This window comes from Chiloscyllium plagiosum, unplaced genomic scaffold, assembly GCF_004010195.1.
Source record: "Chiloscyllium plagiosum isolate BGI_BamShark_2017 unplaced genomic scaffold, ASM401019v2 scaf_1979, whole genome shotgun sequence".
NCBI lineage: Eukaryota > Metazoa > Chordata > Chondrichthyes > Orectolobiformes > Hemiscylliidae > Chiloscyllium > Chiloscyllium plagiosum.
Genome location: NW_025214970.1, coordinates 41,348 through 56,948, shown reverse-complemented (window position 1 = coordinate 56,948; position 15,601 = coordinate 41,348). Strand labels below are relative to the sequence as shown.

The 15,601-nt window shown below is 55.2% G+C and overlaps 1 protein-coding gene across 1 annotated transcript in view; it reads right to left on the bottom strand.

Annotated features, from left to right (window-relative positions):
• Positions 1-3,872: 3,872 nt before the first annotated feature.
• LOC122548100 (large neutral amino acids transporter small subunit 2-like) overlaps positions 3,873-15,601 on the bottom strand; it is a 49,703-nt gene continuing 37,974 nt past the window's right edge. Inside the window, exons 5-7 of the mRNA XM_043686661.1 lie at positions 15,016-15,165; positions 10,501-10,678; positions 3,873-5,242 (exon numbers count right to left, since the gene is read on the bottom strand). Coding sequence (XP_043542596.1) covers positions 5,121-5,242; positions 10,501-10,678; positions 15,016-15,165 — 450 coding nt within the window. The 3' untranslated portion in view covers positions 3,873-5,120. The remainder of the gene's footprint in view (positions 5,243-10,500; positions 10,679-15,015; positions 15,166-15,601) is intronic.

The following is a 15,601-nucleotide window of genomic DNA, read 5'->3' as shown; positions in this document are numbered from 1 at the left end:
CCAGGGATGTGCAGGTTCGGTGCATCAGTCAGGAGTAAATGTGGAAAAATAGGGTAGGGGGAATGGGTCTGAGTGGGTTACTCTTCACAGGGTCAGTGTGAACCTGTTGGGCCGAAGGACCTGTTTCCACGTGTCCATGAGAGAGAGATGGCAGTGTAGTGATAATGTCACTGGATTTGTAATCCAGAATCCCAGGCTGATGGTGTGGGGACAGGACACGTGATGAAATTTGATTTGAAAGTCTATAAATTGTGCTCGAAACCCGGTTGGATTTCCTGAAGTTATTGCAGGCCACCCTGTTGCGCCCTCATCGAATGAACAAGTGTGTGTTTTTAAAAACCTGGTGCCTGGGGATTTGGTTGAGTTTATCTGCGAGTCTATTGAATGTGTCCAGATGTCTGCGCCCCTCTGGGAGTCGGCAGGGGCTGCGGTTCTGGAGAAATTGTGAGGCTCCAAAGGAGGAGGCCATTCAGCCCACGGTGTCCGTGCTGACCCGGAGACAACAATCCCACCTCTCTCGCTCCTGGTCTGTTGGTCTGAAATGTCACAGCTCCTCGCCTTCACATCCACGTGTGTTTTGGTTTTGAAACATGAAGGAATGTCCTTCCTTATCGAACACCCTCACAGGCAGGCAGAAATACTCCCCCTCAGCTCCCCTCTACTTGTACAGTACGGAGACAGGCCCTTCGGTCCCACACGGGTCAGGTTTCCCAAACTAATCTCGTCCCACCTTGCCTGCGTTTGGCTGTATCCCTCGACGACTTTCCTATCCCTGTCCCCATCCGGATGCCTTTTCAATGCTGTCATTGTACCAGCCTCCACCACTTCCTCTGGCAGCTCCACACACGCACCACCCTCTGTGTGAAATAGTTGCCCCTCAGGTCCCTTTCCCCTCTCACCCTAAACCTACCCCCCTCTAGATTTGAGCTCCCCTACTCAAGGGTGAAGAACTTGGCTATTTATCCTATCCAAGCCCCCAGGACTGTATAAACCTCTATAAGGTCACCCCTCAGCCTCGTACATTCCAGGGGAAATAAACTTCCAGCCTCTCCTTATAATTCAAACCCAGCCATACCTGGCAACATCCTGGTAAATCTCTTCCGAACTCTCTCTCTCTCTCGCCTTCCTCTAACAGAGAGACCAGAATTTCACGCAATATTCCAACATTGGCCTAACCAATGTCCTGTACAGCTGCAACATGACCTCCCAACTCCTGTATCCAATACTCTGACCTATAAAGGAAAGCATACCAAACGCTGCCTTCACTATCCTATCCACCTGCGGCTCCACTTTCAAGGAGCTATGAACGTGCACTCCAAGGTCTCTTTGTTCAGCAACACTCCCCAGGACCTTACCATTAAGTGTATAAGTCCTGCTAAGATTTGCTTTCCCAAAATGCAGCACCTCACATTTATCGGAATTAAACTCCATCTGCCACTTCTCAGCCCATTGGCCCATCTGGTCCAGATCCTGTTGTAATCTGAGGTAACCCTCTTCGCTGTCCACTACACCCTCCAATTTTGGGGTCATCTACAAACTTAGTAACTATAACTCCTGTGTTCACATCCAAATCATTCGTCCAAGTCCTCCGCCTTCTTCTTCCTCTGGATTGGAGTGGACAAAGTTAAAAATCACACAACACCAGCTTACAGTCCAACAGGTTCACTTACTTCCAAATAAACCTGATGGACTCCGACTTGGCGTCGGGCGATTTTAAACTTTGGACCTCTCTGGATGACAACCCAAATCCCCTGCCATCCTGCTGAGCCAGGCCACTCGCCGCCTTTCCCAGGTTTACGTTGAACGTGTGCGGCCCCTGTCCACGAGTGGTCAGGGTCTCTCTCTCTCTCTCTCTGTACCCCCCGGCCTCGTGATTAAACCACAGCTGGACGGGGTACACGAATGGGAAGGGTTTGGAGGGATGTGGGCCAAACGGTATTCCGATTAATCGAGGACATCTGGGTCAGTGTGCGGACGAGTCGGACCCAAGGGTCCATTTCCCGGCTGTACAACTCCGTGATTCTGAAAATCTCTGAGGCTGAGCCGGTTTCCATTGACGGTCACCCCCCACCCATCCATTCTGTCTTGGCGACTTAAATTCTCCGTTGCTGGCCCTGTCGTTGCAAACTTCCTCTCTTGTCCAGCGTGCTTGCTGTCCTCTGGAATCGAACAAGCCAGAACACCAGGCAGTGCTGTAGCTCTGAGTGAACCAGTGGGACACGCTGTTCTGGCCAGCTCTGAGGGACAGCAGCCTGTTTGTCGCGAAGCCTTACGTGGTTGAATATCCTTCAGAGAGGAGGAGGAGGAGGAGAGCTAGGGGAGATTGCAGGTTGTTGGCAGTGGGTGTACAGACAGACATCCATTGGAGGAACACTGCCCCGGATTCACATGCCGATACTGGGAGTGACCCAAATTCCCCTTGAATAGGCCCCTTTTGTAACCTCTGGTTATGTAACTGTCCTTTGTCTGCAGGAATAACCACCAAACCGATCACATTACTGCCCCACGGCATCTGGGCTGGCTTCATGTTAGCACGAGATGTCCCTGGGAGTGTGTGATGGGAGGGGGGAACAGTGTAGAGGGAGCTTTACTCTGTATCTAACCCTGTGCTGTCCCTGTCCCTGGGAGTGTTTGATGGAGGGGACAGTGCAGAGGGAGCTTTACTCTGTATCTAACCATGTGCTGTCCCTGGGATGGGGGGACAGTGTAGAGGGAGCTTTACTCTGTATCTAACCCTGTGCTGTCCCTGTCCCTGGGAGTGTTTGATGGAGGGGACAGTGTAGAACATAGAACATAGAACAATACAGCACAGAACAGGCCCTTCGGCCCACGATGTTGTGCCGAACTTCTAACCTAGATTAAGTACCCATCCATGTACCTATACAAATGCCGCTTAAAGGTCGCCAATGATCCCGACTCTACCACTCCCACGGGCAGCGCATTCCATGCCCCAACACTCTCTGGGTAAAGATCCCACCCCTGACATCTCCCCTATACCTTCCACCCTTCACCTTAAATTTATGTCCCTTTGTAACACTCTGTTGTACCCGGGGAAAAAGTTTCTGACTGTCTACTCTATCTATTCCTCTGGTCATCTTATAAACCTCTATCAAGTCACCCCTCATCCTTCGCCGTTCCAACGAGAAAAGGCCGAGAACTCTCAACCTATCCTCGTATGTCTTCCTCTCCATTCCAGGCAACATCCTGGTAAATCTTCTCTGCACCCTCTCCAAAGCTTCCACATCTTTCCTATAGTGAGGCGACCAGAACTGCACACAGTACTCCAACTGTGGCCTAACCAAAGTCCTGTACAGCTGCAACATCACTTCACGACTCTTGAATTCAATCCCTCTGCTAATGAACGATAATACTCCATAGGCCTTCTTACAAACTCTATCCACCTGAGTGGCAACCTTCAAAGATCTATGTACATAGACCCCAAGATCCCTCTGTTCCTCCACCTGACTAAGAACCCTACCATTAACCCTGTATTCCGCATTCTTATTTGTTCTTCCAAAATGGACAACCTCACACTTGGCAGGGTTGAACTCCATCTGCCACTCCTCAGCCCAGCTCAGGAGTGGCAGATGGAGTTCAACCCTGTAGAGGGAGCTTTACTCTGTATCTAACCATGTGCTGTCCCTGGGATGGGAGGGAACAGCGTAGATGGAGCTTTACTCTGTATCTAACCCAGTGTTGTCCCTGTCCCTGGGATTGGGGGGGGAAGGCTGGGCGGGAAGGCGGTGGGGGGGGTGGTTAGAGGGAACTTTGATATCAGTTTCTAAATGAGTTGAAGTCTGGGAGGAGTTTAATCACGTCTGGCTGCGCCTGTGCACCGTGTAGTTTACCAGGTCAATGGTACAAAGAGCAAATTAATAATAAAACTCTCAAAGTTTAATTGGTAACCTTGGAGTACCATCTTACACTGATAAACAAGCAGTCATTGCTTTATTGCAGATATATCTAACAATTAAATATGTGTCAGATTACCCATGTCAGCTCATTTTCTGCTGACTTTTAACCTTTAACTCTCGCGGAGTGTGCTGACGTGTGGGAAATGTTTTGGTGAAGCCTTCACCACCAACCCCCTGTAGTCCCAAAGTCCAGACGCCCTGACTGTAGGAGTGTGCAGAGAGAGAGAGAGAGATAGGGCGACCTGGAGGGGAGCTGGGGGTCAAGGGCCTGGTGAGGCGTCAGCGTCAAGTGAATCCATCCGACACCCCCCCTCCCCCACCCTTCTCCTGGAGGGTTCAGTCCCTTTGGGTGGGGGGGGGGGTAAGGGATGGGCTAACGCTGGTGGTGGTGGGGGGAGCAGAGGGAAGCTGACACATGACAGAGAAAGGACAAATGCTCACTCGCGGTTGGGGCTTGGCGCTTTGCAAATGGCCGACGTTGACGTCAAGAAAGGATAAACTCTTCCAAACGACAAATAAAAAAAATACACGAACAATCAAACCGTCAACTGGACACCCCAGACTGAGAGACGTGGCGTTACTTCCTCAGGGGTTGGGGAGCGCTGGTGGCGTGGGTTGGGGAGGGGAGTTGAGAGGAAAGGAGGGGAAGGTGGTGGGGTGGTGGGAGAGGTCGCCATCTTCCAAACCCTTGATTTGTTTCGTCAAGGCCTAAAAAAAATAAAGACAGCGGGAGCGAGATTTCTGCGGTGCAGCCACAGCATGAAACCAGCTCCCCCCACCCAACCCCGACCCGACACTTCCTTCGAAAACCAGCCCACCCCTCCCTCAAAATGGCTGCCGCCACCCTCGACAAAATGGCGGCTGGGACGCCCAAGGGAGGAAAGCTGGAGGGGGTGGGGGGGGGGGGGGAGAGAGGAAGTGCGAAAGCGGCCAACGAAGCGTTAACCTCCTGAAACAAGAGGAAGGTGGGGGTCTCTCTCGCTGAGACACGCTGTCGCCTCCTGCTGGCCCCTCGATGGAGGGACAACAAGAGAAAGGGGGGTGGGGTGTGGAAACAACAAAAAAAAAATGGACGACGCTCACACCCTAAGCCAAGGCCTGAGAATGCGCAGCCCAGCATTCCCCACCACCCACCTCAGCCTGAGCGTCACACGCCCTGGTATCCCCCACTGCTCCCCCAAACCCACACCCTCTTCATCCCGAGGCCTACTCCTTGGTGTTATCACAGACGGTCGAGGTGAGTTCCTGGAGTTCCTGCTCGCTCTTGGCCTGCGCCACCTCGGGGTAGACCACCACACACAGCTTCTGGCCAAAGTAGGTGATGGAGTCTGTGGGGCAGAGGGGCAGACAGAGGGTGAGACTGGAGAAGCGGGAGGGCGATATCTCCCACACCCCGCGAGCCTGACCCCGCACCCAGTCCTGTTGCCCCCATCGCCCTTGCTCACTGACCTGACCTCCGCTGACTCCACGTTGAGAAGCTCCTCAATTAACAGAATGACACTTCTCGTCCTTGAGGCCCACGAGACGTACATGGAGCAGAATACGGCCTTTCGGTCCACCCAGGCTGCTACCCCACTTGATGAGATCTGATCGTCGTCCAATGCCCTCCGTTCCCCTTCCTGATTAAAAATCTCCCTCTCTCCGTCTCAGCCTTGAATACTCTCAATGTCCCAGCCCTCCATTCCCCTTCCTGGTTAAATCTCTCTCTGTCTCAGCCTTGAATACCCTCAATGCCCCAGCCCTCCATTCCCCTTCCTGGTTATATATCTCTCTCTGTCTCAGCCTTGAATACCCGCAATAGCCCCCTGCGGTAAAGTATTACACAGATTCACTCACCCCGCACCCTCCCCTCAGAAAGAGAAGAAATTCCTCCCCGTCTCTGTCTCCAATGGTTGGTCCCCTCACTCTGAGATGACACTCCCCTCTGCTGCTAGACAAATTTTTGTTTTTGAATTCCTCTGACCTCCTCCCACCTCTTCTGGGCCCGCCACCCTCCAAGATCTCTCTGATTCCAAAGACCCCCACCCCCACCTTGGATGTCAATGTCTCCTGACGATGGGGTTGGAGGTTGGGCCATCAACCCCCCCCCCCCCCCCGCCTCTGCCCGACCGCAATCCGGGGGTGGCCCCACCTCAAACCCTCTCCGGGGTCTCCTCTTTAAACTTGCTGGGGGCTAGAAGCCTGTGTGTGCATCTGTGTGTGTGTGTGCGTCTGTGTGTGTGTGACCGTCTGTGTGTGTGCGTGTGTGTGTGTCTGCGTCTGTGTGTGTCTGCGTCTGTCTGAGTGCGCGTGTGTCTGCGTCTGTCTGAGTGCGCGTTTGTCTGAGTGCGCGTGTGTGTCTGCATCTGAGTGCGCGTGTCTGAGTGCGCGCGCGTCTGAGTGCCCGTGTGTCTGAGTGCGCGTGTGTCTGAGTGTGCGTGCCTGAGTGCGCATGTGTGAGTCTGTGTCTGTCTGAGTGCGCGCATGTATGTCTGCGTCTGTGTGTGCACGTGTCTGAGTGCGCGTGTATCTGTGTCTGCGTGTCTGCGTCTGTGTGCGCGTGAGTGCGCGTGTGTGTCACCGTCTGTGTGTGCGTGTCTGAGTGCACGTGTGTCTGAGTGCGCGTGTCTGAGTGTGCGTGTGTGTCTGCGTGTGCGCGTGCCTGAGTGCGCATGTGTGTCTGTGTCTGTGTGCGCGTGTGTCTGAGTGCACGCGTGTGTCTGTGTACGCATGTGTCTGAGTGCATGTGTGTCTGTGTACGCATGTGTCTGAGTGCATGTGTGTCTGAGTGCATGTGTGTCTGAGTGCATGTGTGTCTGAGTGCACTTGTGTGAGTCTGTGTCTGTGTGTCTGAGTGCGCGCGTGTCTGAGTGCGCGCGTGTCTGAGTGCGCGTGTGTCTGAATGCGCGTGTCTGAATGCGTGTGTGTGTGTCTGCGTCTGTGTGCGTGTGTCTGAGTGCGTGTCTGCGTCTGTGTGCGTGTCTGCGTCTGTGTGTGCGTGTCTGCGTCTGTGTGCGCGTGTCTGAGTGCGCGTGTCTGCGTCTGTGTGCGCGTGTGTGTTTCACCGTCTGTGTGCGCGTGTCTGAGTGCGCGTGGGTCTGAGTGCGCGTGCGTGTCTGAGTGCGCGCGTGTGTCTGAGTGCGCGTGTGTGTCTGAGTGCGCGTGTGTGTGCGCATGTGTCAGAGTGCGCGTGTGTCGGTACCTGAGTGCGCATGTGTGTGTCTGTGTCTGTGTGCGTGTGTCTGAGTGCGCGTGTGTCTGCGTCTGTGTATGCGTGTGAGTGCGCATGTGTGTGTCACCGTCTGTGTATGCGTGTGTCTGAGTGCACGTGTGTCTGAGTGTGCGTGTGTGTGCGCGTGTGTGCGCGTGTGTCTGCGTGCGTGCCTGAGTGCACGCGTGTATGTGTGCGAGTGTGTCTGAGTGCACGCGTGTGTCTGAGTGCACGCGTGTGTCTGAGTGCACGCGTGTCCGAGTGCGCGCGTGTCCGAGTGCGCGCGTGTGTGTCTGTGTGCGCGCGTGTCTGAGTGCGCGCGTGTCTGAGTGCGCGCGTGTCTGAGTGCGCGTGTATCTGTGTCTGCGTGTGTCTGAGTGCGCGCGTGTCTGCGTCTGTGTGCGCGTGAGTGCGCGTGTGTGTCACCGTCTGCGTGTGCGTGTCTGAGTGCACGTGTGTCTGAGTGCGCGTGTGTCTGCGTGTGCGCGTGCCTGAGTGCGCATGTGTGTCTGTGTCTGTGTGCGCGTGTGTCTGAGTGCACGCGTGTGTCTGTGTACGCGTGTCTGAGTGCATGTGTGTCTGAGTGCATGTGTGTCTGAGTGCATGTGTGTCTGAGTGCACTTGTGTGAGTCTGTGTCTGTGTGTCTGAGTGCACACGTGTGTGTCTGCGTCTGTGTGTGCATGTGTCTGAATGCGCGTATGTATCTACGTCTGCGTGTGCGTGTGTCTGAGTGCACGTGTGTCTGCGCCTGCGTGTGTCTGAGTGCACGTGCCTGCGTCTGCGTGTGCCTGAGTGCACGTGTGTCTAGTGCACGTGCCTGCGTCTGCGTGTGCCTGAGTGCACGTGTGTCTGAGTGCGCGTCTGTGTGCGCGTGTGTCTGAGTGCGCGTGTGTGTCTGCTTGTGCGCGTGCCTGAGTGCGCATGTGTGTCTGTGTCTGTATGTGCGTGTGTCTGAGTGCACGTGTTTGTCTGCGTCTGCATATGCGTGTCTGAGTGCGTGTGTGTATGCGTCTGTGTGTGCGTGTGTCTGAGTGCACATGTGTGTCTGCGTCTGTGTGTGCGTGTCTGAGTGCGCGTGTGTGTCTGCGCCTGTGTGCATGTGTCTGAGTGCGCGTGTGTGTGTCTGTGTCTGAGTGCGCGTGTGTGTGTCTGTGTCGGAGTGCGCGTGTGTCTGAGGGTGCGCGTGTGTCTGAGGGTGCGCGTGTGTCTGAGGGTGCGCGTGTGTCTGAGGGTGCACGTGTGTCTGAGGGTGCACGTGTGTCTGCGCCTGTGTGTGCGTGTCTGAGTGCGCGTGTGTGTGTGTGTCTGAGTGCACGTGTGTCAGAGTGCGCGTCTGCGTGTGCATGTGTCTGAGTGCGCGTGTGTCTGCGCCTGCGTGTGTCTGAGTGCACGTGTGTCGGCGTCTGCGTGTGTCTGAGTGCGCGTGTGTCTGCGTCTGTGTGTCTGAGTGCGCGTGTGTCGGTGTCTGCGTGTGTCTGAGTGCGCGTGTGTCTGCGTCTGTGTGTCTGAGCGTGCGTATGTGTGTCTGCGTCTGTGTGTGCGTGTGTCTGAGTGCGCATGTGTCTGTCTGTATGTGCGTGTGTCTGTGTGCGCGTGCGTCTGAGTGCGCGCGTGTGTATGCGTCTGAGTGCGCGCGGGTCTGCGTCTGTGTGCGCGTGTCTGCATCTGTGTGTGCACGTGTGTGTCTGAGTGCATGTGCGTCAGAGTGCACGCCTGTGTGCGCGTATGTCTGAGTGGGCGCGTGTGTCTGCGTTTGTGTGTGTGCGTCTGTGTGTGCGTGTGTCGGCACCTGTGTGTGTGCGTCTGAGTGTGTCGGCACCTGTGTGTGCGTGTGTCTGAGTGCGCGTGTGTCTGAGTGCGCGCGTGTCTGAGTGCGCGCGTGTCTGAGTGCGCGCGTGTCTGAGTGCGCGCGTGTCTGAGTGCGCGTCTGTCTGAGTGCGCGTCTGTCTGAGTGCGTGTGTGTGTCTGTATGTGCGTGTCTGTGTCTGAGTGCGCGTGTCTGTATCTGAGTGCGCGTGTCTGTATCTGAGTGCGCGTGTCTGTATCTGAGTGCGCGTGTCTGTGTCTGAGTGCGCGTGTCTGTGTCTGAGTGCGCGTGTCTGTGTCTGAGTGCGCGTGTCTGTGTCTGTGTGCGCGTGTCTGTGTGCGCGCGTGTCTGAGTGCGCGCGTGTCTGAGTGCGCGCGTGTCTGTGTGCGCGTGTGTCTGTGTGCGCGTGTGTCTGTGTCTGTGTGTGCGTGTGTCTGAGTGCGCGTGTGTCTGTGTCTGAGCGTGTCTGAGTGCGCGCGTGTCTGAGTGCGCGCGTGTCTGCACCTGTGTGCGCGTGTCTGTGTCTGAGTACACGTGCATTAGAGTGCGCGTCTGTGCGCATATGTCTGAGTGTGCGTGTGTCTGCGTCTGTGTGCGCATGTCTGAGTGCGTGTGTGTCTGCGTCTGTGTGTGCGTGTCTGAGTGCGCTTGTGTCTGCGTCTGTATGTGCGTGTGAGTGCGCGTGTGTCTGCGCGTCTGTGTGCGCATGTGTCTGCGTCTGTGTGTGCACGTGTCTGTGTCTGAGTGCATGTGCGTCAGAGTGCGCGCCTGTGTGCGCGTATGTCTGAGTGTGTGTCTGCGTCTGTGTGTGCGTGTCTGAGATTGTGTGTATGCGTCTGTGTGTGCGTGTTCTGTGTGTGCGTGTCTGAGATTGTGTGTATGCGTCTGTGTGTGCGTGTCTGAGATTGTGTGTATAAGTCGGTGTGTGCGTGTCTGAGATTGTGTGTATGCGTCTGTGTGTGCGTGTCTGAGTGCACGTGTGTCTGCGTCTGTGTGTGCGTGTCTGAGTGCGCGTGTCTGAGTGCACGTGTCTGAGTGCACGTGTCTGAGTGCACGTGTCTGCACCTGTGTGTGCGCGTGTCTGTGTCTGAGTGCACGTGCGTCAGAGTGCGCGTCTGTGCGCATATGTCTGAGTGCGCGTGTGTCTGCATCTGTGTGTGCGTGGGTCTGCGTCTGTATGCGTGTGCGCGTCTGTGTGCGCATGTGTCTAAGTGCCTGTGTGTCTGCGTCTGTGTGTGCGTGTGCCTGAGTGCGGTGTCCGAGTGTACGTGTGTGTCTGCGTCTGTGTGCGCGTGTGTCTGAGTGCACGTGTGTCTGTGTGCGTGTCTGAGTGTACCTGTCTGCGTCTGTGTGTGAGTGCGCATGTGTGTCTGCATCGGTGTGTGCATGTGTCTGAATGTGCGTGTGTATGTGTCTGCGTGTGTGTTCGTGTCTGCGTGTGTGTGCGTGTGTATCTGAGGGGGGAGGGGAGTCCGAGGGCCATGGTGGATGGAGGTCAGGGGTTTGGGGGCAATGGGACAGAGGGGAGGAGCTGTCTCTCTCTATGTCTGTGACAGAGCCGCGGCCGCATGGGCGAGAGCTGCCTTACCGACCACATCGTCGAAACACTTGGGCTTGTTCCTCCAGTAGACCCCCAGGAAGTAGACGGGCACGCCGGTCAGCATGATGGCCAGCCCAATCCCACACACCACCGGCTCCGACCACAGGCTGAAGATCAACAGGAAGGCCCAGAACAGCAGGTAGACCACCGGAAAGATCAGGTTCACCTGAGAGAGACGGAATGAGAGAGAGAGGGAGGGAGGGCGTCAGAGAGGGCAGCAAGAGAAACAGCTAGCAGACAACATGTCCCCCACAGTGGGGAGGTTGGACCAGTTTGATGGGAGACGGCCCACAGGGCAGGGACTCAAACATCCTCCTCATCCCAATGTCTTCTGTGGCGGCACGGTGGCTCAGTGGTTAGCGCCGCTGCCTCACAGCGCCAGGGACCCAGGTTTCCAGCCTCGTTCTCCCCTCCATGTCTGCGTGGGTTTCCTCCGGGTGCTCCGGTTTCCTCCCACAATCCAAAGATGTGCAGGTTAGGGTGAATTGGCCGTGCTAAATTACCCATAATGCCTAGGGATGTGCAGGTTTGAGTGGATTGGTCATGCTAAATTACCCATGGTGCCCAGGGATGTACAGGTTAGGTGTATTAGTCTCAGGTAAATATATAGTAATAAGGTAGGGGAATGGGTCGGGGTGGGTTACTCTGTGGAGGGTCAGCGTGGAAGGGCCTGTTTCCACACTGTCGGGATTCAGTCGGTTCTTGGGAGATGAGACTCCCTGGAGTCTCCCAGAGGGAAGGGGTAAGAGGGATAGGAAGGAGTCCCAGAGCCCGGCTCGCCCTTCAATCTGCATTGTAAACATTTATGAGCGGCTGTTGCAATCTCTCTGGAGCTCCATTAGCCTGTGCTGAGGTGTCAGCATCTTTACCCGTTATCAGTGTTTACAGAAGAGCTAGCTCTCTGTGCTCCCTCACACACACGCACCGAGGGACTTCTTGCTCAGCAATTCCTGCGTTTCCTCTCTCACGTTAACCCCCACGGTTCCAGCCCCACGCTCTTCCTCCCGCCTAACCACCCCCCATCCCATGGGATCCTGCTGTGCGCCCACTGGCCGCCAAATCCGTCATGTCTCCTTAAAGGAGAAGAAAGCACGGCGTGGGAGAGCGTTAATGCCATTAGTGATGGTCTCTACCGGGGGCCTCGCCTGTTGTTAGGGAGGGGGGGAGTTAGGGTGGGGTCGATTTTAAGCACAGCCAAACTGTGCATGGAAAGATCCCACAAAGGGGTTGCGGCCAACTGTGACAGACAACCAGAAGGGGGCAGATCAGTGGTTGGCGCTGCTGCCTCACGGCACCAGTGACCCGGGTTCGATCCCACCCTCGGGACGACTGTCTGTGTGCAGTTTGCACATTCTCCTCCACCCTGTGTCTGTATGGGTTTGCTCCGGGTGCTCCAGTTTCCTCCCACAATCCAGAGATGTGCAGGTTAGGGTGGATTGGCCGTGCTAAATTACCCATAGTGCCAAGGGATGTCCAGGTTAAGGTGGATTGGCCGTGCTAAATTTCCCAGAGTGCCCAGGGATGTGTAGGTTAGGGTGGATTGGCCATGCTAAATTACCCATAGTGCCCAGGGATGTACAGGTTAGGGGGGATTGGCCAGAGGAAATGCAGGAGTATGGGGATCGGGTCAGGGTGTGGGTGTGGGTCTGGTTATAATGCTCTTTGGAGGGTCAGTGTGGACCAATGGGCCAAATGGCCTACTCCTACACTGTAGGGATTCGATGATACAGACAGACGCACACGCCCGCCTACACACACACGCATGGACGCACATTGGCACACAGACACACATGCCCGCGCGCACACATGCATCTTGACACACACGCACATGTGGACGCACATTGACATACATGCACACACCCGCATGCACACCCGCACACACACAGACACAGAGTGAGAGCGTGAGTCCACATGGCGAAGACAGGGAGCCGGGCAGAGGGAGTGATACAGAATACCGGTCGAGGCCATCTGGGTGAGCTGGGTGTGTGCTCGCCTCCAGATCAGGTGTTTGCTGAAGCATGAAGCACTCAGAGCCCTGGTACTTCTGGGTTACTGAGCACAGCACTGCAGTGTCACTAGAAATGTGCGCAGTGATGACAATATTCAATGAGCAGGACATAATTATGAGTTATTCGGCAGAGAGCAGCCGTTCAGCCATTGGCGTGGAAGAGAGCCCAGGTCAAGCAAGGGCTTGTGACTGAGAGATGTGGGGGGAGAGAGAGACACACAGAGAAAGAGAGGAACAGAGAGAGAGGGAGGGAGGGACAGAGAGAGGAAGACAGAGAGAGACAGAGGGATAGAGAGAGAGAGAGAGACAGATAGACAGACAGAGAAAGAGCGAGAAAGAGAAATGCTGCCTCAGAGTCACACAGCATGGAAACAGACCCTTCGGTCCAACCCGTCCATGCTGACCCAGATATCCCAACCCAATCTAGTCCCACCTGCCAGCACCCGGCCCATATCCCTCCAAACCCTTCCTATTCATATACCCATCCAAATGCCTTTTAAATGTTGCAATTGTACCAGCCTCCACCACTTCCTCTGGCAGCTCATTCCACACACGTACCACCCTCTGCGTGAAAAAGTTGCCCCGTAGGTCTCTTTTATATCTTTCCCCTCTCACCATAAACCTATGCCCCTCTAGTTCTGGACTCCCCCACACGAAGGAAAAGACCTTGTCTATTTACCCGATCCATGCCCCTCATGATTATATAAACCTCTATAAGGTCACCCCTCAGCCTCCGATGCTCCAGTGAAAACAGCCCCAGCCTGTTCAGCCTCTCCCTGTAGCTCAGATCCTCCAACCCTGGCAACATCCTTGTAAATCTTTTCTGAGCCCTTTCCAATTTAATAATATCCTTCTTCCTGCAGGATGAGCAGAACTGGACACTGTACTCCAGAGAGACCTCAAGAGTGTGTGTGTGTGTGAGATAAAGAGAGAGAGAGTGTCTGCATGTGAAATAGAGAGAGTCTGTGTGTGTGTGTCCGCGTGTGTGCGTGAGAGTTTACGCGTGTGTGTGTGTGAGAATGTGTCAGAGAGAGCGCGAATCTGCATGTGTGCGCGAGTGTGTGCGTGCGTGAGAGTGTGTGCACCAGAGTGCGAGTGTGAGAGAGTGCATGGGACTGCGTGAGAGTGTGTGTGAGAGAGACAGTGTGTGAAAGTCAGAGAGAGTGAGTGAATGAGTGTGTGTGAGAGAATGAGTGTGCGTGTGACAGCGAGTGTGAGAGTGAATGAGTGAGAGTGAGTGCGTTTGTGAGAGAGTGTGAGCTGTTGAGCAGGAGTGAGACAGTGAACATAGGGCGATGCAGCAGCGTGACTGAGTTAATGAATAGATCATTCCAGTATCACCTGGCTGGTGTTTAGCCTGAAATCCTTTTCCTCTCAGCAGGAACGGTACTCAGTGTGTAAGGAGGTGGGGGGGGGGGTGAGGATACAGCCTCTCCCCCCCCGAGCACACACTGCAATCACACCCCAATAGCAGTACGGGCAGCATTGCCTTCCCCCTCCTTATTAGTCACCCTCAAATGTATATTGAACTGTGGGCCGGACTCTTAACGCTCCCTACAGCACGTCGAGCACGCGCATGCTCGGGGAAGGGCAGCAGGGACACTTGCCGATGTGTCAGATGAGGGCAGAAACACAGCATTCGGCCCAGCTCTCCATGCTATCTCTCTCTGCAGAAGTGAAACCAGCCAGTGCTGCCATCCCATGCTCAGGGCTCGATGGCGCAGATGCAGGAGGGGCAATGGGGCGGCACGGTGGCTCAGTAGTTAGCACGGCTGCCTCACAGCGACTCAGGCCACAGTCTGTGTAGAGTTTACACATTCTCTCCCCCCCCCCACCCCCCGTGTCTACGTGGGTTTCTTGCCACAATCCAAAAGTGCATAGGTTAGGGTGGATTGGCCGTGCTAAATTACCCATAGTGCCCAGGGATGTGTAGGTTAGAGTGGATAGGCCATGTTAAATTACCCATAGTGCCCAGGGATGTGCAGGTTAGGGTGGATTGGCCATAGGGTAGGATAGGGGTCTGTGTGAGATGCTCTTACCCCCAAATATCTGCGTACATTGAGAACAAAGATCGGTGGGTGTTTGGCTGTGAAAGGTAGCGAGGGCGACAGAGAGTGTGACACTGAGCCAGAAGACCAGCTACTGTCCAGTTGAATGGTGGAGCTGGCTTGAGGGGCTGAATGGCCTCCTCCACCCCATCACCCCCTCACATCTGATGGGGTTTTCTCTGCAATTTACTTCCTCTGCAGCACCATCCCGATTTCCTCTTCCAACCGCCCATGGCCTCCCCGTGCACTACTCTCGAATGTGGATCTCGTCACTCGATGTGGAAAAAACTGTTCCTCCTCACGTCCGCTAGCCCCTAACGTTAAAGAAGTGGGACAACGCTCACTTTGGGGTGGGGAGGAGGCGAGAGTGACAGAGAGAGAGAGAGGGAGAGACGGAGAGAGACAGAGAGAGAGAGAGAGAGAGAGAGAGAGCGGAATTCTGGTTACCTTGATAGGCCGAGGGATGTCAGGCTGCTTCCAACGGAGCACGATCTGCCCGGCAATCGTGACGCCATAGAACAGGTAGTTGATGAACCCCACATAGTTTATGAGTGTGTAAATGTCACTGGTCACCAGCATCAGCAAGGTGGAGGCACACTGGAGAGAGAGAGAGAGTGATAGAGAGAGGGAGGGAGCAGGAAGGGAGGACGGTGGTGGGATGGGGAGGGAGAGTCGGGGAGAGAAACATTTAGTCATGGAAATCTCCGACCGGCGGGGGTGAGGAGGATGCTGAGGAATGCGACAGACAGCAAGCTTCAGGCAGAAAGAAGCAAAGCAAATCAATGTTATGTTCCCCCCACCTCCAGTTACGATCAGGTTAAACCCCTTGCTCACACACAGCACAGGCTCCCAATAGGTCAGGAACGGCAAAGAACTCTCACGGTTACGCCAACTACACTTCAATGACTTAGTCCAGTAAGGGGCATTGCAAATGGACGCCGGGTCTGGGACAGAGGGGGCATTGCAAATGGACGCCGTGTCTGGGACAGAGGGGGCATTGCAAATGGACGCCGGGTCTGGGACAGAGGGGGCA